Raw genomic sequence first — 22,704 nt, forward strand, 5'->3', positions numbered from 1 at the left:
GTCAGAATTTACTATAAACAAATGTGCTTTTTGTGTCATTTAAAGGAATTCTAAATTAAATGCTTTAGAAAAGAAAAACATAAATATTAAATATGAATGATAATCCCTAATGTATACATTTTAAGACAAATATCATTTCTCTAACAAAATCCACTCGGTTTCCTTTTATCACAGCATTGATAAATGACTTCCTTTTGATTGAATACTATACAGCTCTTTGCTGTATTTCTGCTCATCCCAGCTTTCTTACAGGTAATATTTAAATGAATGGCTGTTTTATCTGGCAGAAACACAGGGTATTTGAGTTTAGTAAACACTAACAGGAATGGCAACCAACCTCCCAGCCACTCTGTTACTTTTATTCTTTTCCTGTTTAAAAACAACTCTAAAAGAAATGTGGGGCAGTTGGAACATTCAGAACACAGATGAGGCAGCGTCCTTTCAGGATTAAACCATCTTTTGGTTCCTAAATAACATTTTCTAATATTTAAGGAGTGAATTGTTGACTTTTCTTTAGGTTTTTTTTATGAGCACCAGTTGGTGCAACTTAACTTTCAACCATAGTGAGCACTCCTACCTTCATTAAATTTATTTCCTCAGACATTGTTCTGAAATAACCATGAAAATAAATGAAATTCTCTGGGCCTGCCTTCTATTATTGAGTAATATAGAACAGAGTACATTGTTTGCATGGGTGACATAGGAAGTCAGGTTTTACTTAAAGTTTTTCTTTAATATTACAAAATTGTTATTATTATTGATGATAATTATTTAGGATTAGGATTAACTGGGAATTTAGTAGATTTTGAGATAAAATGCTGTGTAAAAACATTTCTCCTCAATTCCAGCCCTTCTCTTTCCAGACATAGTAATTAGAGACTTGAAACATTTTCAGAATATTCTTCTGAAAAATTCTATCAATGAGGAGAAGGGTGAGATGGACTTCAAGGTAAATTGAGAACACATATATAACATGTAAGTATATAAAAAAAACACATTTTAAAAAGGATTATTTTCTAAAGCAAACATATAGGAAAGAAAGACAACAGAGCCTTCCAGAAAGTGACTAAATATGTATCTGAAAAAGATACACTGCTGGAGGTGCAAGATGAGGCTTTTATCACTGAGTCCCATCCTTAACCTTAAAGATTTGGCTCTTTTATTTGCTTTGCTGATCCCAGTATTGGAACATAGCCCAAACATTGGGATACTGTGGCACAAGTGTCATTTTCTTTTAAGATTATCAAAAAGAGATTAAAAAAAAAAACTAGAAGTCTAAGTAAATTTTACCTATGTAATGTTTTTCTTTTCGTAGAATAAAGGCTAAAGACAGGGTGGCAGAAAGGCAAAGGACACGAACTTCAGCAACTTAGTCAGGCTGGGAAATTTAACAAAGGTTTGCTTACACCCCCATTTTACATTTTTATTCTTTTTAGGTTTTTATTGCAACAAGTCCTTTAGGTTTTACATTTAAACTACAGATATGCAGTACATGTTATTTCTGGGGATTTTGTCACCACTAGATGGTGCCAGACTTTCCTTTTTGTTTTACTTCAATCACAATTAATTCAGTTCCACAACATGAATGTGATTTTTTTTTCTCTGCAGTTTCACCTTTGTAAAGCATCATCCACACATTTGAGTGCAAAACCACGCTAAACTAAAGGCACTTCCAATACAGAGTTTGTGTTTTTATAGACAATGCAGAGATTGGAATTCTTATTTTATTTAATCTTTTTTACCAGTACGGAGCCCCTAAAGGGCCATTGATGAAAAATTTAAAGTTGAAAAAAAGAAAAATTTAAATAGTTCCAATCTTTTTTATCAACTGGTGGTAATATAAATTGATATTAGTGTCACATGAGCTCAGAATGTTTGAACTTGCAAACTTTGATAATGTATACAAAGGTGAGAAAACTTGAAAGCTGTTGTGGAGGAACATGTGCCCCAGATGCACACATGGAGCCTTTAAACCTTTAAAGCTCTTCAGCTCAGCTGCTCAGAGGAAAGGGCCACTTTCCACTGCTGTGCTTTCACGCAGACGCTGAACTCTGGAGCTCACAGCCAATCTGAGCTCTGAACTACAGCTTGTAAAGATGATGGAGATGGTGAAAGCTGCCCCTGGTGAACACACGACTTCACCGCAGGTTACAAGCATTGTTGTCCTCCTTCCATGTGGATAGGGCTCCTGCCGCTCCTCTGAATTCTTCCAGTTCAGCTTTCAGTCGACAGTTTGTCGCAGAGGAAGTATGTCAGCTTCGTCCACCTTCTATTGTGTTTTTATGCAGAAAAATGCAGCAGGATTGCAAGAACGTCAAAGAAGCCACTGAACGCTTTCAGGCTGGGGGCAAAGGTCAAAAGGTCACAGCTGAGCTCCACTTCAGAAACGGTTCAAGTGTGAACACAGATCTTGGAGAGAGGTTGAAACCCAGTGGCCATGTTAGTTTTCATAAAAACCTGCACGTTGTGTGTCAGTGTGTGAGCTTGCGTCCTTTCTCCTAAGTAGACATCACTGTCTAAAGAAGACGAGGAGATAATGAGCAGGATCTGGACGGAACAGCACCCACAACTACCGTATGTAACTGCTGCTGGAGATGAAAGTGAGGCACTAGAAAGACAGTTTGGATTTCCATGATGGAGGAACAAAAAGGTAGATGTGACCAGAGCAGGAGCTTCTCTCTTAAAAACCCCTTCTCAGGAAACCCCTTCTCTCTGGAAAGCTGTGCTTATTCAGAGTTGACCTGACAAATATTCTGCTCCACTTAACACACGAACTTGGATTTAATGCTCACATCTGTCATTTTGCACAAACATTTTTGTGTTTTAAAGTCTGCCGTTTGCTGCAACTCACTCAACATGGTCATGTTGATCACTCGGGTTTAAAATTGCACACCAATGCTAATCCCAGACGTGTGGTTTTCTCACACCCCTTAACTACTGTGAGGATACAGTATACTGTACACAGTACATCTTACAAGTCTTCAAAAAAAAATCTTTTTGGTTGGAGTCAGAATTTCAGATCTTCAAGTGTAATTTTATCCTTTGTTTGCATCTAATCCTCTGCAGGGGATTTGATAATGATCCTGTGGCAAGTTGTAGATATAATAAAAACAATGCTTCATCTTCCAAGATTAGCAGTAGAACGGAGAAAAATACATTTGCCACAGTTGTTGATTCACAAGACTGGACTACCAAGTGTCAGCAGCAACTGTAAAGGCTTTCAAAAAGCTTCAAGTGCTGCTCTAGGTCACAGTACAACGATACAAACGCACCTTTTGAGAAGAAAAAAAAACAGTAAAAGAAATTAAGGATGAATAAGTCATCTGCATGTCACTCTTTGGGCATCTAACCTCAGAACTTGTCTGAAAAGAACACATGAACTAACATCAGTAGACATTTTGTAATTTTCTCTTTAAGTCTGCAGGACCACAGAAAACACAACTGACGTCTGACATTTACAGGAAAAGCTGAGCTGGTTGTAGAGCAAAGGAGGAAATAGCTAAAGCTAAAGGACAGTTTGACTTGAAAGGTCTCAAATTCAACCCTTATAGCCATGAGTCATGGGGAGCCGGCAAAACTTCAAACAGGAGTTACAATATAAGAAAAAAACAATTGTTTAAGTACATATCAAGAGAGACATTAAAATACACTAGACCACAACTCTGGATGGTTTTGGTTTATTGTGCATTGTTTTGCAGGCCAGTGTATGATGCAGAGGCTGCAGAGGTTTTCAGCATTCACTGAACTGTAGGAAAATCAAGTACTCTTCAGACTACACTTATTTAGCAAACTGCTTTTTGCACAATCCTTTATTGGTACAATAAAACAAAATAAAATGCTGGAGGCGTAAAATTAAACAGACAATAGATTTGCTTTTTGCTTTTGCTTTTTTTTTTTTTTTTTAAGATCGATATCCCAACGATTCCCAGCAGACAATAGTGTTAGGAGTACACTGAAAAGGGAAAAAAAATTGATTGAAGCTTTTCACCAGCACACTTTCTGACCAGCCATCAGACACCAAGCCCAAACTGTACAACAGAAGTTAAAGGTGTCCGTTTCCAATTCACATCTTTAAACTTTTGTTTTTAGCAGGGACAGGAAAATTGGCAAACGACGTCCCGTTTGAGGTGGCTTGCAAAAGCCAATGGAGTAACCAAACAATGTGAAAATGACGATGCATTAACCATTTACAGAGAATGCCATATCTTCTGTGCAATTAGGTATGGCAAGACATCAAATGACAAGGCATTACTGATTCAAACTGAACTGAGGGGAAGGCAGTAGGGCCAATATAATTTCCTTTGGTTTACCTGGGAAGTCTATTTAGAAACCCAGAAAAAAACTAAACCAATAAACAGCAGAATGTAATGGTTTGAAATAATGCTCCAAAAGATTTTAATCACATAGAGACATTATGACTGAACTTTGACTAAACCTGTGGAGACTTTTTGCCGATAAAAGTAATGGTACTCTGCACTGTTCTTTCATCACACATGGGAAAAAAATAACAGTTTAAATTGTGTTGAACAGGCAGATATGTAATAAAAGGTGAAGTCTGCATGGGACAGAAAATCTTTTTTTTTTTTTAAATAAAATAACTTCGAACTGTGTCAAAATACTAAAGCTGGTGTTAACACAGAGAAACTGATACTGGTGGCTGAAAAAAAGCCTTAAGTACAGAAAGAAATTAGGAAAGGAAAGACAAAAGAAATAAATATCAAACAAAACTACTATGATTTCATTTTTTTGTGCTTTAACCTTTAATTTCTTTCAAACTAATTTCAATGCAAGCCTATTTTTCCCAATGGGAGCGAAAGCTGTACTACACAACTTATAAAGAAAAAAAAAAATTTTAACACAAAAATCAAGAATTTAAGCAAAAGCAAACGCCGTGTTCTGCTGTGCGTCCAAGGTCTCTCCACAGAGCCAGTCACTGAAAGCGCCACACTTCCTTCAATGTGGCTGGGGAAAAGCCACACTTGTAAATAAATGTGTTGGGCTCATTACCTAAACTCTTACATTACACTTGCAATAACCACTCGGAAAGCATTAGACTTTCACAGCCAAAGAAAAACAAAAAAAAATTACATTTAAAAACTGAACCCGATGGAGACTGCTGTCTGCACAGATGGGTGACAGAGCTGTGTAGCTCAAAAACACTGATAAGCAGCAAAGACACAGGTGGAACCTTTACTGAGAAAGAGACAAAAAAAAGGAAATGTACAAAGTAAAAAAGGGCAGGTTCCGATGAGGAATTTGTCTCGACTGGCTGCCATTTCTCCAGAGTAAACTTCATCTAAGGAATTAGTAGTCCTTTAGGAAGCAAACGGCTATTCCATCAGCTAGACAACCTTTTTTCCTTAAACTTTAAACATCTGAGTCTAAATAGTTGAAAAATATGCATTTGCTTGTCATATTGTAGTCGGTTTATACTCTGTGCACAGAAGCATATTTATCATTAAATTCTAAAGCGCATTAATATTTTCTTTTCTCGATAATCTTTCTAAATCTTAACCAAAATACCATAACAAGGTTCTTTTTAAAACAATTAAGCTGTTACGATCTGATCCACCGCACCACGTTTTTAATTTTTACTTTCTGCTTTTGATGGCTCAAGATGCATGTGGACTTAAAAGCATCATAAAAGTGACAACATGGTGGAGGAGGAGTTGGTGTCAGAGAAGAATACAATCTGGCCTTGAGAGACTCATGCTGGTGCTGGGCCTTTTTGATGCACAAGGGCAAATAGGCTTCTAAAAGTTGCAATTTGATTCGGCCAACAGTTCTCTTTCACTAAAAGGCAAATAATATTCATTTTCTTAAAGAAAAAAAATTGTTTGGAAAAAGAAAAGACAACAAAAAAAAACAGTTCCTGCAGTCCGTGTTCGGTCTAGATAATCCCTCCTGTGCGAGTGAGTCTGCTGTTGGGCCAAACTGCAGGACAAGTCTCAGGTTTCTCACCTGCAACACCCCCCCCCCCCCCATGTCTGTTGATTCGTCAGTCTTTTCTTGCTGATTTAAAAGTATAACCACTGAGATAAAGAAAAATGAAAAAAAAAATCTGCCGTGGAGCATAGATTATTCACAGATCATTTTTGTGAATGCAACTTGTTTTCTTCAAAAAAAAATTTAAAAAATTGTGACGAGGAAAAATGCATTGGAAAAGCTGGTTCTGAGTAGAGCAGAGGCAGGAGGGAAGAAGAGGAAACTCTAGCGAGAAAACAAGTTGGGCAGTGTTCCTGTTCATTAGTTTGATGTGTGCATTTGGATGTATCATTTTCTCAAGTGTATTTGGAGATTGAAGGTGTGTTTGTGTGCATGCGTGCGCATGTTGGTAAGCAAGTTGTGTGTGTAGAGGTGTCATGTGTGCGTCTACAGCAGGTCTACGCGGCGATAGTACAGCAGGTATGCAGTGCGCTCCGCAGTCTGCTTCACCACCTGGTACTGGTTGATAATCTTCACTGTCTGGTCGTCAATACGCAGCCAGCCATTAAGACCGATGTGGAAGACATCCGTGGTGTAATGTCCGCCTGTTGCGCTGTTTCCGTGGTGATAGACAACTAATGGAGTTTGACCATGCAAAAAAATGAATTAAAACAAAAGACAATTACCAACTTTTCCAACAAGTGGCATCAACTTGCAACACACGTGAACTAATGCAATCATAAACACACCTGCAAAGAGCCTATAAGTTCTTTGGCCTTTCAATATTTTGCTTCTCACTCCAGAGGACAAAAGATCTAAAAGGAAATGAAGGCAAAGGCAACAATTAGTCCATAGTCAACAAGTTAAAATGAACATGTGGCTGATAGCGCGTCCTCATTGTTTTGTTTAACAGCAGAATCCTACTGACAGGCCGAAACAATACTCGGATTTTACTGAACTCAAGCAACATTAACCATCACTAGATTGATGCAAAGCTTCAGGGTGGATTGTGAAATGCTCGTCAAAACGTACCTTTGCTGATTTCCAGGTCAACAGGATAATCAACGTTCTTAGTGAGTTTCTGGCAGCCTCCAGTCTTTTCAAAAACAAATCTTTTAAGATGAAGCACCAGAACAGGCGGTAACTCTTCCAGGGTTACTCTTCGACTTATCTCAATCTGAAAGGAGACAAAGAAAAAAACTTGGAGGTGCCAGGGAGTACTCAACATGGCATTTGCCACAAAAAAGGGACTGCAGACACAAGCATAAACATAGACAATGCAGTAACAAATGAGAAACAAGAACAGAGCAACACAAGGTTTTGTTGGGCCATGAACTTGTAGAATCCTTCAAAGCAGTGACTCATAAATTATACAAAAAATATTTATATATATATATACATACACACAATAAAAAAAAGTTTATCATCTCTTACAAAACCCAAAAGACCTACAAAAAATGTCCATCATACAGCTGTGATGGAAATGTTTCCTCATGACCGAACGCTGATGCTTTTTCACCAGCAGTTATAAGATCTGTGCAAAAGCCAATTTTCTAAATATATTCTAAGAGTGATACATTTTACAATGCCTCATTTTATCACCAAAATGGTAAACCACTTGTAATGCCACAATTATAAAAAAAATAGTTGGATATACTTACAAGAATTTGTCCACTGTCAGGCTGAATAAGACAGTGACAGTCAAGATCACAAAGAATGCTTTCTTCCTAGTCTTTTTTTTTGTAAATATACCTGTAACCATTGTCAACATAGGATAAAGGGACACGTTTGACGTACCTCTTGCTTGGTTTTTGAAGTGTAGCCCTGGACTGACTCTCGAGCCACCAAGGTTTCTAGAGCCTCCTGGACTGTACGGATCTTCTCAGATTGGATGTCCAGCTGCAGGGTAAAGAAAGGCTGCAGAGTGGCTGACTCTTTGGAGTTTTGCTGATACACCACTGACCTGAGAAAGAGAAGCGTCCGGTAAGAAGCTACTAAAGTCAGGGAATGTTTTTAACGCAGACTGTGGTTTAAACCAGTGAATTTATTTTAGCATTTTAACATTAGCATTTTATCCTTAGGGTTAAAGGCAACAAAACTGGTCTAATTTTCTTTCTTCTTTGTACACGATGTTTGTTTTATAGATTAATTTATGCAAAATGCAGATCCAGTTTTTATTTTGAATGAGCACCAGTCAGAAAAACAAAAACAAAGGAAAACTTAAATTTTAACAGCTCATAAAGATAATAAAAACCATTCTGTTTAAATAAAATTACTTCTCAAAATCAAATACAAACTCCTGAACAGTGGCCAACTGCCTTCACTAATGTCTATAAAAGTCCATAGACTTAAGACATCTTTAATGGGCGGACACTGCACTCTAAAAAGACCTTCCTACATTCTGTTTCCTTCTGGCACACAAATGTTCCTGAAAATAAACTTTGAGGCAAAGTGCAACAAGCTAACAGCAGAACTTTGCCAGACCATAACCCCAAAGAACATATCATTAAGTAGACAAAATCCACTGATTTCTATCCAAACATTGAACTGAAAGTAAAGTCTTTACTTGAACTTCACCCCTGCTCAGCTTCAAAAACTTAAGACTACAGCAAAAAAAAGTCACTTTTAAATGCTCAGGTGATGAATTTAAACCCTTTTACTCCCTCTAATTCTGCAACAGCTCAAAATCCTCATCTGCCAACATACCTAATGTGTCCACCAAAGATATCAGTAATAGGTGTGCGAACAAAGTCAGCTTGGCGAGTGATTGAAATCTTATTTCGAGGACCAACTTGCTCCCACTCGTCATCACTTTCTTCTTCCTCCTTATCAGGAAGATCCTCCTCCACACCTGGCTGGGACTCTGGGCCATTGGGAGTCGGAGCTTCAGTTGGATTACAAAGAGGAAATGATCAACTATTATAAACTGTGGCATTTATATGCAAGAAACAGCAATGAAACTAATGGTTCTTATTCAAAAGAAACTTAATACCATTAATAAAACTGATTAAACAAAAATGTTTAATTGTTTGCTGAACTTGCATGCTTTGCACAAATTTCCCATTTGTAAAGGAATGTAATTATCAAATATTTAAAATGCACAAGAGATTTAAAGGGTTTTCATTTAAAAAAAACGGAGCTACGTTTTTAAAGCATCCGCTCTGTGATGAGATTAAAAGAATTGCTTACTCTCTTCCTGAGGCGAGATTAATTTTTTCAAAGCCAGCATTTCTTCATGCAGTCCATTGAGTGTAAACCCAAGATACTCTTCTGCATCTTCTTGTCGTCCCTGAGAGCAGACCACAAACACAAGAGCAGTGTTTAAAACCTTAAATGAAATGCATGTTGAACATAAAAAAGGTGGAAAACAATAATTGGAAAAATGTAAATACCAGTAGTTGTTGATACTAAGTCAATCTTTTTAAGAACTAAAGTGGGTTTTGTTTCATTTAGCAAAGTAACAACTGAGTCAGGCAATGAAAAGCAAAAATTGCTGATCCAAAATGATTTTATCACAAAAACATCTTTATAAGATAAATCAAGAACACAATGTTCATGAAGAAGCATGCTTCAAGAGTCACCATTAAAATTATTGTGAAACATTCAAAGACTGCAGTACCTTCTCAGAGAGACTTGATTTGATGAGAGTAAGGAGTCTGTAGATGTAAGTGGGTTCAAAAGGTACACCAGGACGAATGTCTTTTGTAACTTTTTCACCGGCAGCTGTGAAAAGCGACAAGATAATCACTCGCACCGATTGAACATAATCCCAGAAGTCTCCAGATGCACAGAGGAACACATTACCTTGCTGCTTGGTTTTGGATGGCACAGGCATATTGCTGAACTCATTTACCAGCCTTACACTGTAGGGAGAGAAGCATCAGCTTAATCTTAAGAATTCAAGGCATCTTGGGAATCTGGACTAAGCATAGGGATATGTAACTTACAAGTTGTCAATCATGGGTGTGGAGGTACATGTTCTCTGCGTTTCATTATGCAGAGTAATGGACTTCATCAGATGATACATAGGAGGACACGCGATCAGGGCCTGTAAAGTCTGAGTACTTGGAGTCAAAGAAGAAGAAGAAAATCAAAAGGTTTATTAAGCCAAGCTACACTTTTTATGGGCTACTTGATAAGTCAAAGAAATCAGTCTAAACTGTAACTGAGAACCAAATTCATTTTCAACTGAATAGAACATGATGTGACTCTTGGCTGTTATTACTAATACTGAAATCTTCCAGTTACTTTCAAGTTAGAAAACATGAAGGATGTCAGCATTTTGACTAAATGCAATAGAGGGATTTGAATACAAACCACACCATTTGGTCACATTAGTTGTGTTTTACTCTATGCCCCAGTAACATTAATATTTTGTGCAATTTTAACTTCTCTGCATTATTATGACCCCTAGGGCAATTCTCTAAGATTTGGTAATAATGATAAAAAATGTAGCTGTACATACTCATCCTGCTCTATTGTTGCCATCTGTAATACTGCAACACTGAAATATCCCCATCGTGGGACGAATAAAGGGTTATCTTATCTTATTCATGGCAAGCTTCTTTTAGTTACCGTAAGATTAAATTTAAAAAAGACAATCTGCAAGTCCAGCGTTCACTGGAAGTCTTGAAATGGGTATTAACAGAACTCAGTTGAAGCAGAAAAGGTTCTTACTGCCCTACTTTTCAACCTCAGTACATTATGCCAATCCAACACTAACAAGTTAACAAGCAATGTGTAAGAATAAACACAAAACTAGGAAGCTATTTTAGATTAGAGAAAAAAGCAAAAATAAACATCAGTCAAAGGATACAGCGTTGATATAGCACCAGTTTCCTTTGTTGATCAGACCTCTTGGCTGCAAAGACACTGGTTTATGCATCAACTTCACATTCTCAATAATTTCTGAGGATTCAAACAAATACAGTGTTTGTCAATAGGTTGCTCCGCACATACTTGAAGTCATAACACAACACCTGCTTTGTAAAGTTTTTGAATAGTCAGAAATGTTCCTTTTTCTCTTCTCGCCTTAGGTGCAAAACCACCAGAGACTAAAAAAGAGCCAAAGATTTTTTTTGTACCACGCCTAGGAAGGGATACTGTAACTCAGGAACAGTTCCCATGGTAACGTGGATTGTCTCAGCCAAGTTACAATAACAGAAAGAAATAGGGAGAGTCTACTTTTAAAATGTGTATAAATATCTGAGCTGTGAAAGGTGATCACTGAAGAACATTTTTAAAATATAAACTATTGACTATCTTAATTAGGCAAATATCACTATACATTTATTGGCTTTTCACTATTGGTGACTATTTATAAAGCTGAATAGGAGATGTCAAAGAAAATGTTGAAAATTAGAACTCAATACCACCTTCGGAGGCTTTGTTAAACTAATTCATGTTGACCCTGGTTACAAGGCAGAAAATGTGTGTGTGTTTGTGACAAACATTTCAAACTATGCCATAACAAGCCTTGCTTCATGTCCAGCTTTGTATTTTTGAACACATCCTCGGTCTTGACACATGGCAATTCTAAAAATGGGTTATCTTTTAAAAAAAAATATGTTAAATATATGCAATTAACAATACGATAGCTTTCAGAAACCCAGCCACAACTGGAAATGTCATTAAAATAATAGTGCATGACTGCCATCTAGTGGCCACCTTTTCATGTCTACATTTTGTTGAAGGCCAGCGAGAGCAAAGCCTAAAAATAATTGAAATGTTTTTCTAGCTTGATGTAATATGAAAATACCTACTTCTCAGAAGATGAGCCCCGCTGTTTCACCTCCTAACATTAATTTTAATGTTATTACCTTAATGATTAAAATCCAAAGCATTACTAATAAAATGAGTAGAAATTGTACTAAAGTTTAAAACCTAAGATGAACAACAATAATGCAACAAAGATGAACCACAACTATATAGTACCTGCAAGTTTAGGAGCAAATGGGTCCTCTGATACATGTATTGGACCTTCTTTAACCTCCTCAACCTGTTCAGGTTCTTCTGGAACAGCAGGGGAGGGAGACACAACATCCACAACATGTTTTACCTCTACAAAGGCCGGAGGGCCCCCAGGAAGAGGCTTTGAGTTGTGAAATAGGCTTGCCCAAGATTTGGGAAGATTGGCAGTGGGTGCAGCTGAAACTGCAGGTAATTGTGCCTGCTCTGACACTACAGGCTGAGCATTAGAGTCTGGAGCTAGATGCTGACTCTGCTCCACAATTTCACAGTCTTCTTTGAGTCCACCTGTGCTAACAGGCGTACTAGTTTGTTCTAGTCCATTGGTAACCCCACTGTCTGCTTCCTCTCTCCTCTCTAGTTCAGTAGTCGTAATGGAAGTGATATCAGAGGGAGCAGCCACAGATTCTGAAGGAGGAAGAGGCGATTTGGAGCGGGGACTGTGTGGGGAGACTAAAAGTTCGGGGCTCTCAAAAGCCAAATGATCTTGCTGCTGATCTGCAGTCCTTGGTCCCTCTGTCATCCCTCTACTTTGAGAGGAGGATGAAGAGGAGGAAGTTGCATTGTTACCATCTGATAAAGAGGCAGTGGCACTTGTTAAGTCCAAAGAAGAGTCATCTGGGCTATCACAAGTCCTCTGATTAGCAGTGGTTGTGGGGGCAAACACAACATTTGTAGATGTTACCAAGGAGACAGGTCCAGGAGTGGAAAGTTCATCCCCTAAAAATGCCTTACTGTCTACATCCTCAGTACTGTTGTGAGGGCCTCCAAGTACATGCCCATTCACAAGTGTTGTCACTGACTGTCCATCGGCCACAATGGAGCCGCTGCCGTTTCCCCCTCCTAATGGGTCCAGGTAGTTGTAATATCCTGGTGGACGTTTTTTCTTTTTCTTTCGCTCTCTCTGACCCAGGCTTCCAGGTGCATCCATGTCTTGGCACACTTGGTGATTGTCCAAAGCCGAGGCTTCAAAATCTGGCCCATCCAGGGAGTTGAAATGGCTTCCATCAGGAACATCCGGTGCTGGAAGTGTCGTCTGCGGCGCCTTCTGAACTGACTGACAGCCCAAGATGAACTCCGGAGCCTGGGGGTTGAGAGTACTCGAAACCTTGTACAAAGGATCGTTCACCCCAATTGGCTTGGAGTCCATTACCTCGTCAACACCAAACTCAATGCGTTGATAGTCCTCTGCTGCAAAAAATACTTCAGTCAGTTAAAAAGATATAGCAATCTTAAATGTAGTCTAAGACTTAAAATTAGAAATCTTTATGTATAGATAGAAAAAATACAGATAATTTTAAACTCTCAGAGCAATGGAAATCTTTGCATCGTAAAATGCAAACTTTGTGGCACATTTCTTTGTGACTTTAAACAAACCTTAACATTAAGATTTGAGAAATAAGTAATACAATATACTTTAACAGCCAGAAAATATTCAGCAATTTGCCAATTTAATTCCAACATTTTTTTTTAATTGACCACATTGTCTCATTTCTGTGCTAAAAAGGTCAAATGTAATCTTTGCTGCAGATCTATGAATTATTAATTTAATTGATACTTCAGAAAAGCTTTTTTCCCCTCAAAATAACCAAAATCCTTTTTATGTTTCATCAATATTTGAAAACAAAATGACACAAGTAAAAGTACTCCATGTTTGGTTAAAATGTATTGCACAGCCGCTAAGTATGCATTATGCAGCAAGAGGTGCAAGAGTGAATAAACAGAAAACATTAGTAAGTAGGAATCAAAGATGTCGTTCAACTGATTTCAACTGATGCTTTAACCAATTAATACTGCAAACACTGATATTCTGCAGGAGTTAAGAGGGCGTTGTGGTTACTTCTTTATAATAGATTTAGAGGATAGTCTGTTAGTGTTACTGACATTGCATTATATTACAATTAATTTCATTCAACAATGCATGTTAGCAACCACAAAAAACAATTCTATGCCCCTAGCAAATGTGCTAAAACTATGAAGTTTGTTTATTTTATTTCAATATAAATCCTCTAGATGAGAAAAATGCCTTAAATGCAAAAGGATAAAGTGTTTTGAGCATGCAAAGCTCTGCAGATTTTTGAACAACAGGCAGGAAGAAGAGTAAAGATGCATAGATTTGAAAGCCACCAGCTTTGGAAACTTGGATTTTTAGTTGTAAAGACAATGTACATCAGCTAGTCAAGCCACAAGGTGTCAGACCCCTGAACTCACCGCAAACCTGCAGTCCCATTGACTCCATTATATAAGGTACAGCAGGAGTGCAGTAACTTCCTAAATAATCAATACAAATCAAGGAAAGGCAAATGTTATCTGAAAATCAATTCCACTAAAACACAGGTGGCTGTTAAGACATTTGTTAACCCAATATGAATAGATATATTTCCTGGAATGGTCACAAATCTTAAAGGCTTCTCTGGTCTAGTCTACCAGATTAAGATGGTGGCTGAACAAGAAGGACAAAAGAGCTATTTTTTTTATTCTAAAAATATGTTTTTTACATTTGCGATATATTTTAAACAATATATAGCATTCAACAAAAACTTGTAAATTGTGCAAAAAGAAGTATATTTCCATCAGGTATTTATCAAGCAACAAATGGAAACAAAACCTAAGCTCTTGCATTTGTAAGATTTGCTGTAAAATGGAACAGCAGTTGAGACATCATTGGGTAATTTGAAGCAATTGTCTAGGGCTGATGGTGGGCTAACACCCACAATCTAAAATACTGTTGAAACAATAATAAAGATTTACATACCAGAAGACTGACTGATACATGGAAGCTTGTCATTGAATGGAGGAAGCTGTAAAAATTAATAAATTAGAGCAAGTTAAGACACATTTTACCAGGTGTTTTGTTTTTAAAGCTTTCATGATTTATTTTTTCTTGTGAGATTAAAGACAGTTACAAAGAGAGAAAGCTTTAAAGTAGAATTACTAAAACAATTCATCTGAATTAAATTAATTGTAAAACCTGTTGCTTCCAGAGTGCCTTTTTCTTTTTATCAACAAAAGCAACGAGAATGCCACTGTCAGTCATTGTACTTACCTCAACATAACATCGAGGAGTCACGAAAAATTGATTGATCTCATCAGGACTGAACTCTCCAAAGATGTACTAAAGAAAGGAAAAATGAAATTAATTAGTCAAAGAAAAAAAGTAGTGTCAAACACATATTCCTAACTCAATAAAACGACAAATGATTGGAAAACGGCATTAAAAATTGTCATTTTAAAATTGTATGAGCATTTTCCGTATATTAGATGGTAGAGCGACCAATTAAAGGGACTGAACAAAGGTTTTAGTTGGCAAAAAAAAGTTTTCAACATGTTAAAGAGAAATTTCTAAAAAGAAAATTAAGCACATCAATAGTTATTTACTAGTTTTTGAAAAATTCCTGAAATTCCAATTAAAACTAATTGATTCTGTACTAGAGGTACAAGACAGAAGTAGTATTTTTTGCCTTATAGCCCTAAATACAGACATTGCAGATTGTTTAAGAAATCTTTCCTTTTCCTCTCTCTCACAGGGTGTGTGACTGATTAAACATTTGAGATGGGTGTTTTTAATGCATACAGGAAGGACTATGGTAGTGAATGCTAAACAGCGCAATTCTATCTGGGTCTAAAGGATTTCTTGCAACATCAGTTCCAAGGATACAGCAAAAAGGGTCTCATCTTGAATTCTTATCAAGTTTTAAATAAGGCTATCTGAAATTCATGAGTACTAATATTTCACCATTTGTAAACTGTAAAATTAAGTTGTTCTATTTTTAGTGTTGGCACCTCAGAGTTCTAAAAAATGTATCACATTTTCAGGTAATCAATCCTTTTAACTTTTAGGATCTCTTGTGATTTTGTTTGTCCTTGATGAGCAAAAGCCAAAACATGAGGCATCAAACACATATGCAGTAATTGTAAAAAGAGCTAAAATTATGATGAGTTAACAACTGTCAATATATCAGTTGTATTATTCTTAACAGATGTCCCACATAACTTAGGCTCAATGCCACTGAAGTGTCAACATGAGTGCATGGGGGGGAAGCGCATGAGAAAATGAAAAAAGAACTCACTAGCTGTGTTGTTAATCCTCTCAGTGCAATAAACAGTAGAACGTGAAAAGAAAGGCATAGAAAAGAAAGTGCAGCCCAAGCATGTTACTCTTTGCAGATGAGGCCCCACACTCGGGCATGCATTGCTGAAATGGCACTACAATCAACAAACGGCCGGCTATAATCCAACGGCCTCAGGATGGCTCAACAGAAAGAATGTCCCTTGGTTTCTTCTGTAGGCATGCCACGCGTACCTCTCTAAGCTTTCTACACTGTTAGTTTGGACTGTGGGTTAAAACAGATTAGCCATCTGTATGATTTCCGTGTTATTTAGAAACAAACATACATGCAAGTGCAAATACATTTAACAGTAGAGTAAAATGGATACATTAGTTGTACAAGCTTAATCTGACCTATGTCTTTATCTTAGTTGATTTTGGGTTTGAAAATTTGGAAACATGATGAAAAAGCAGAAAACAAGCTGAAATCGACAAACGGATGTTAACCTCTAAGTATTAAGGATGCCTCAATTCTCAGTTTAAAGTCTCCCTTCAATCGTCTTTAGTTCTATTTTAAAATTGTTCCCAGTGGTCTCAATTATGTTTATGCCATTTATACCTGGTATAAATACAGATCACTAGCCACGCTTCAGGACACAGCAAGTTATTTTAAGTTTAGTGAGTAAGCGGACTTTAAATGGGCAAAGTGCTGTTTTGAGCAATTTCATCTCTTAGTTGGGAATTTTAACTCTCCACTGTGTTAACTTTTTCTGTTGTGTTTGTTTCCTTCTTTTATTGTTTGCATATGTATATTTTTTCCTTCACCTTCAACAAGGAGACCCATCTTTATCTGAGGCTAATCAAAAATTGTGTTCTCTAACCAAAAAGTAAATGACTAAAGCTGGAAATGGAATAAAATACTGGCAGTATGAGCAAAAAATTCACATATACATCATATATGATATAACTATCATATCTGATAGCTATATTGTTAGACATTTTGCCCACCAATTAACATACTAGTAAAAAAAAGCATTTGGTACGACACAAAAATTACATTAAAGTTGGTAATAAAAAATTATTAAGTGCAAAATTACTTAAGGAAAAATATCTTCAGAAGTAATTCAAAAGAATGCTACAGACCATTTGATCTAATCTTGAAAGTGATCATTAAGTCTAACAGAAACAGCACCTGGAACAACCAGGTTTAACTAGTAAGCCTTTCTTTCATATTTGCTCAGTTTTGTGAGAACAACTTTCTATGAATAACCCAGACTAAGTACAGACTGCAGAAACGTCTTTCTTATCCCAGTGTAAAGCTGTTTTAAAAAGTTATTTGCCACTCCAATAGGTGTCTTGCAATAATGTGCACTTTGCCACACTTGCTCTCAGTTACTATCACCAGGTCCTGGACAAAGGGTAAAATGATCACCTTTGTGACAGATTGAACTTAAAGTTTTTAAAAAATTTAAAAAAATAACTTTGTGACCCGGTTAAAGTAGACTGTTGGAGTGTTTTAAGTGACTGGGTTTACATTTCTTTGTTAATCCTACACAAGCTGCTGCTAGTCCAAACACTAATTTACCTGAAGTTGGGTAGAGAATAAAAGGGAATACTCCCAGACATACAAATCTATATGATATTGCCTGATCTGGTAGCCACACACTTTCTCTAAGCAACTAAAATCTGAGTTTGTTAACATCCAAACACTTCCAAACAAGTGAATTTGATATTTCCCACTAGGTAAAAAAAAAGAGAGAGAGAGAAAGAAAATAAAGTATATTTAGTTCACAATTTTTTAAAAACACCTGCTGTTTTCCAGCACACAAACATACTATTTTTTTAAAGGCCTATATCATACTTTTAAACCTTTCAGAATAATCTATATCCATATAAATGAAAATATATTACCATTGGCAAAGCATAATTTTTTTCTTTAAATAAAATGCCAGTTTTTGCAGTTCATTTTCCAAGCCGGAAGTAAGAAAACTATCCCTGGCGCTGGGTGTGTGGGTGCTGGCTGACCATTTCATGACATCAACCTAGACATGGCCTCAGCAGTATGTCTCCGTTTCATGAAAACGAACATTATCCGAACTTTTTCAAAGATGGATCTGCATGTTGTGTAGAGCTGCACGATATGAGGAAAACTTGCGATATGCGATATTAATGATCAGTATTGGGATAACGATAAAACTTGCGGTATGTGAACAAATAGCAAAAACTACCAAAAACATCATTCCCCTTTCATTGCAACAGTTTAAAAATTATACTCTTATTGACCCTCGTCGACATAGGAGACAAACATCTAAGATAAAAGGGGTCCATCTGATTGGTCAAATGCATAAATGGATTTATTTGATTCATTAAATACTTTAAACTGCCATAAGACTTTTTTAGCACATTTAAGGTAACTATTTTATTGCAATTTTCGCAGTCTTTTGCAAAATGCATATTGCACAGCTTGATGTCACGATAAACTTGCGATATATTGTGCAGGTCTAATGTTGTGCATATAAAATGAACGCGTTTTTGCCGATCATTGATAGCTCTGCAGAGAAAGAGTCTGTGTGTGTGTTTGTGTGGGTGAGTGTGTGTGTTAGCTTGGGGGCGGTGCTAGCAGGGTAGAGGCTGTTCCTCACGTTGTTACGTCACAATGTTAGAACCCACTTGTTTTTGTGGACTAAGAGGGACTGGTGCTCAGAGAACTGGGTTTTTAAAGGAATGCTTAGATATGCATGAATGGAGAAAAATAATAATTTGGGATTTCTTTTCAAGAGGAATTAACACTATAATACACCTAAAAGCTAAAGAAAACCCTGAATTTTACATGATATCGGCCGTCTAAAATCACATGTTTTAGTAATATGATTGCTTGTAATAGTTTGTGTTCTTAATAACCTATACTTAATAGATCAATGGGTATCATGATGAGAAAATGCCCCAACAGAAATTAGTCTTCATGGTTGTACTTCACTGATTTTTTTGGAATAAATTCAGGACCATTTTTTTCAATGAAAAATAATGACATTTTTGCAAGATTTGGCAACCAAAGCATGCCAACCTGGTTCAGGTAATCAGAGTTTTAACATCCTTTTGTCTACAGTCTGATTTTGTCAACATACCTTTGAAGAAGGAGTTATGTAGCTTCTAACCATGTGCAATGTTAGTGAAATCAAATTTTATCATATTAGCTAAACCCATTTTTGAGAAAGGAAAGTGCACAGATGGTGTAAAAATATTTTCCTCCTAGTTTGTTGAACCTTTTATCTAAACTTTGTCTTGTGCACACTTCATTGAGTAATTTTTCTACTTTGTACTATCTGCAACTCTTGTTTTATATATATATATATATATATATATATATATATATATATATATATATATATATATATATAAATAAATAAACAGGCTAGCAGAAAGGTCTGCAGAAAATATAGCAAAGACATGTGTTGAGTCTTACTGCCCATTGCGTAGTTAATAATACACATGTCCCCTTGATTAATCTGATACAAATCAATTCCGCCTGCGGGAAACATGGTTAGAAACGCAACTTCAAGAAAACAATTCCCAGTTAATGCTCAGCAGCTATTACTTTAAAGTTTAGACTTGACATATTATACACAGAGCAGTTTGGGCCTTCCACATGACGACTTGTTCTAGCATCTTACGACTGGCAACGGCTTAATGAACCACAATCCACGAAACTAGTTTTAGTAACGACCCCAAAACGGTGCAGACGAACACTTTAATCCCACACCACCATGTCAAATAAATGCGTTCTCCCGACGAAGGCCAAGGTTGTCACGTTGTATTTAGCTAACAAGCTAGCGGACTGTCAGCAAAGTACATGCACACCACCTGTATAAACGCGGTTAGCTTGCTAAGAGCTAATGACCTCGAATATATTTTTGCCCCAACTTTAAGCAACTCGGAAAAACAATAATTAATGCAGACAAAAGTGTTGAACAAGTTTACTACGACTCTTCACATCGTTTTCACAAGTTTTTGGTTGCAAAGCGAGTTATTAAAATGAGGCTTAAAGGACGAAGGCCTTTAGAATTACTGACAGTTGGGGCCATGTGAAAACACGCAGCAATTTTCTGACATTTCACTCGCAGAAAATGTCATGACAATCGTAAGATTTCACGTCGAAGAGTCGATGTTATTGTTAATTGTATCGAGTACGCTTTCTAATTATCAAATTAAATAAAATTATGGCTTAATAATAGGAGCAACGGAGGAGAACCACTGCCTCATATATGAATGGAGCATATGGCCTATTGGCTAACGCTGCCATTCTGGATGTTTGAGACTTCGGGGGGTATTAACAAGCACTTTTCACGACCAACACATTTACTGAGTAGGATAACATTCAAACAAACCAAGATTATACACCTAAAGGCATAACATTTTTGTGAAAATAAACTATTGAAGACTGACGCACAAACAACTCTTTTTGGTAAACCTGCAAGCGAAAGTGACGCTGCGTTTGCTCCTTGCTAGCTAACATTAGCCAAATAGCTTTTAGCTACCTGGTTACTGTGAGAAGCCATGCTCCCAGTGAGAATGTTCTCCTCCGCAAGACGAAAACTCCTCTAGGAAGGCGTTATGGGGTTGTAATGACAATTACAAGAGGTCCTCTACTCCATCGTAATTGTCAGCTCTCCAAACGGTTCTTGGCATTCAAACATTTCGATCCATGAAGCGGCCAAGAAATTCATGCTGCTCAGCTTGCCGTCGCCGCCATTTCTGCGAAGCATTCCCCTCGTTTGCTAACCATTGCACAGCCGCGCGGTCCGTGGAAAGCATGAGTGAGACGAGTAACCACAAATACTTCCGGTGAGTTTTGGCCTAACAACTTCAAAATAAAGGCCTCCTCGTATTATTATCATTATTATTAATAATATATTGTTGTTGTTGCGCTTTAAACAGTTCCCATTAGTTTATTTCTTATGTTCATGAAACTGAAATATAACAATTTAAAAATCATACAAACAATAAATTACAGACAAACTTGTATCGGTTCTTGGATGTCCTCTAGAATTAGACTGCTATTAACCCTTCAAAGTGTGAATTTGTATTTATGTATTTGCATAGTGCTTTTCCCATCCCTTGGGTGCTCCCATCAGGGCTCACCACAGCAGATCAGTTGCCACAATCCAACTCTAGCTTCTGTACCCATTCACTCCTCTTGGATTTCGTCCCAGTTGTAACCACAGCCTCCATCTGCCAATTTATTAAGTGTCCCTTCTTTGAATATGTAATCTAAACAGTAAAATGTTGTGTTCAAGTATAGCTTTGATCGTCTTTGGCTTCTAACTTTCTAAATTGGTTTTGATTTTCAGTAATTAGTGAGGAATGCTTGCTTTTTTCTCTCTCCATGTTTGAACTACTCTAACATTGTTAACACTGCTTTAATACTTACATTTGGTCGAAACTTAGTTGTCGAAGTAAAAGACACCCTCAGACAAGAGTTTACAGGCATATTTTGATATGTTTGTATTAGCCTCTTTTCAAGGAATTTGGGGAAAATGAACTACATCTAGTGTCTCCCCACAGATAGAGTTTCTAAGCCTCATTTAAAGACATAGCCACTTTTATTTACTGCGTTTTGATTTCCTCTGAGAGTCACCTATTTATTTATTTTTTTTCATACCGTGTTTATTGATAAATTTTACATTAAAAAACATTTATTTTTGGTGTCTAAACCCTTTGATTACTTTGTCTTTTTTGTTTCTTAAAATAGCTTTATTGCTATGCTATCCCTGCATTATTTTTTTTCTGTGCATCAATTTGGTGACTGATGTCTTTTTCCAGTTACTTCAGTAAAACCAATTGAGTATAAACACGACCTCCAGTTAACAACCACATTTATAATACACAAGAAGCAAAAAACATCAGCCAGAGATTTAATTAATGGAATTTTATTAAAGGTATTGACCTACCTTTAGATTAAAACCAAAATATCTTGTAAACCTGCAGCCGATATAAGTAACCAGTGGGTTTGCTGAGCAAAGGAGATGGACACATTTTTACTTGTCATTAAAAATACTTGATTGGATTGGTTCAAAGACTTCACAATAAAAGTGGTAAAGTTGATTATTAGAGGAAACCTTTATGCAATATATACAAGACACATGTTAATAAAACTAACATGTCATCAAGCAGTATATATTTCTTTGTTGCTGCCCAGTGAGTTTTCTTACATTTTTTTGTGAAGTTAACTTTTATTGTTCACTTAAAAAAGTACAAATAAATACAAAAATATACACGATTAACACTTGTAAAAACTGTACTTTGTCAGAAAACCTTTTTTAAAGTATCTAACTTAATTCAGTCAATACTAATTATAAAATTTTAAGTTGAAGTCAAATAAGATTACAGGTTCTTCTAAATTTCAGAAATGAATGAATGAAAACTTTATTAATCCCAACAAGGAGAAACTCAGTTCCAGTACATCTCGATGAAGAAGGTCAGATGTTATGTTACATTTAAGCAGTACCATTGTATACTTCTAACCAATATACATTGTGTTTGGATTTAAATTCCAATAGCAGCTGGTAAAAGTTCTTAGTTGTATGACTTAAACTCAATGTATTTCTTTTCTTTTTAACTTATTATAAATACTTTAGTTGATCTTTACATCTAAAGATGTCTCTTTTTTTACTAACAAGCTGCCATCAAAGTAGAACTACTGACTGTAAAAGAGAGCAAGACGTGTTATATCTTTTATTGGTTGAACTTTTTTTAAAGAAAAAAAT

At 36.5% G+C, this 22,704-nt stretch overlaps 1 protein-coding gene across 6 annotated transcripts; it reads right to left on the reverse strand.

The window, feature by feature from the left end:
• Nucleotides 1–3,661: 3,661 nt before the first annotated feature.
• On the reverse strand, nucleotides 3,662–20,737 carry usp10 (ubiquitin specific peptidase 10). 6 transcript variants are annotated; one of them, XM_020714131.2, is made up of 16 exons: nucleotides 20,476–20,737; nucleotides 14,939–15,007; nucleotides 14,648–14,693; nucleotides 14,104–14,163; nucleotides 11,860–13,080; nucleotides 10,742–10,833; nucleotides 9,873–9,982; nucleotides 9,730–9,788; nucleotides 9,545–9,648; nucleotides 9,115–9,214; nucleotides 8,632–8,809; nucleotides 7,723–7,888; nucleotides 7,587–7,607; nucleotides 6,958–7,102; nucleotides 6,675–6,740; nucleotides 3,662–6,560 (listed from the first exon to the last, which is right to left on the reverse strand). In XM_020714131.2, the coding sequence occupies exons 1-16, from the start codon at nucleotides 20,494–20,496 to the stop codon at nucleotides 6,373–6,375; spliced, it is 2,646 nt and encodes an 881-aa protein (XP_020569790.1). In that variant the 5' UTR covers nucleotides 20,497–20,737; the 3' UTR covers nucleotides 3,662–6,372. The 6 variants fall into 6 exon arrangements, with proteins under 6 accessions (XP_020569790.1, XP_020569787.1, XP_020569800.1 ...); XM_020714128.2 differs by having other exon boundaries at nucleotides 11,860–13,083; XM_020714141.2 differs by lacking the exon at nucleotides 14,104–14,163.
• Between the last annotated feature and the right edge of the window lie 1,967 nt (nucleotides 20,738–22,704).

This window comes from Oryzias latipes, chromosome 3 (assembly GCF_002234675.1).
Source record: "Oryzias latipes chromosome 3, ASM223467v1".
Lineage (NCBI taxonomy): Eukaryota > Metazoa > Chordata > Actinopteri > Beloniformes > Adrianichthyidae > Oryzias > Oryzias latipes.

Excerpts from the sequence above, each read along its gene's own strand:
- usp10 (XM_020714128.2), bottom strand. The coding sequence starts at position 20,496 with ATGGCTTCTCACAGTAACCAG. Across the intron at positions 7,103-7,586 it reads CTGACAGTGGACAAATTCTT|ATTGAGATAAGTCGAAGAGT; the intron begins GTAAGTATATCC and ends GTCTCCTTTCAG. Across the intron at positions 6,561-6,674 it reads AACTTATAGGCTCTTTGCAG|TTGTCTATCACCACGGAAAC; the intron begins GTGTGTTTATGA and ends AAACTCCATTAG.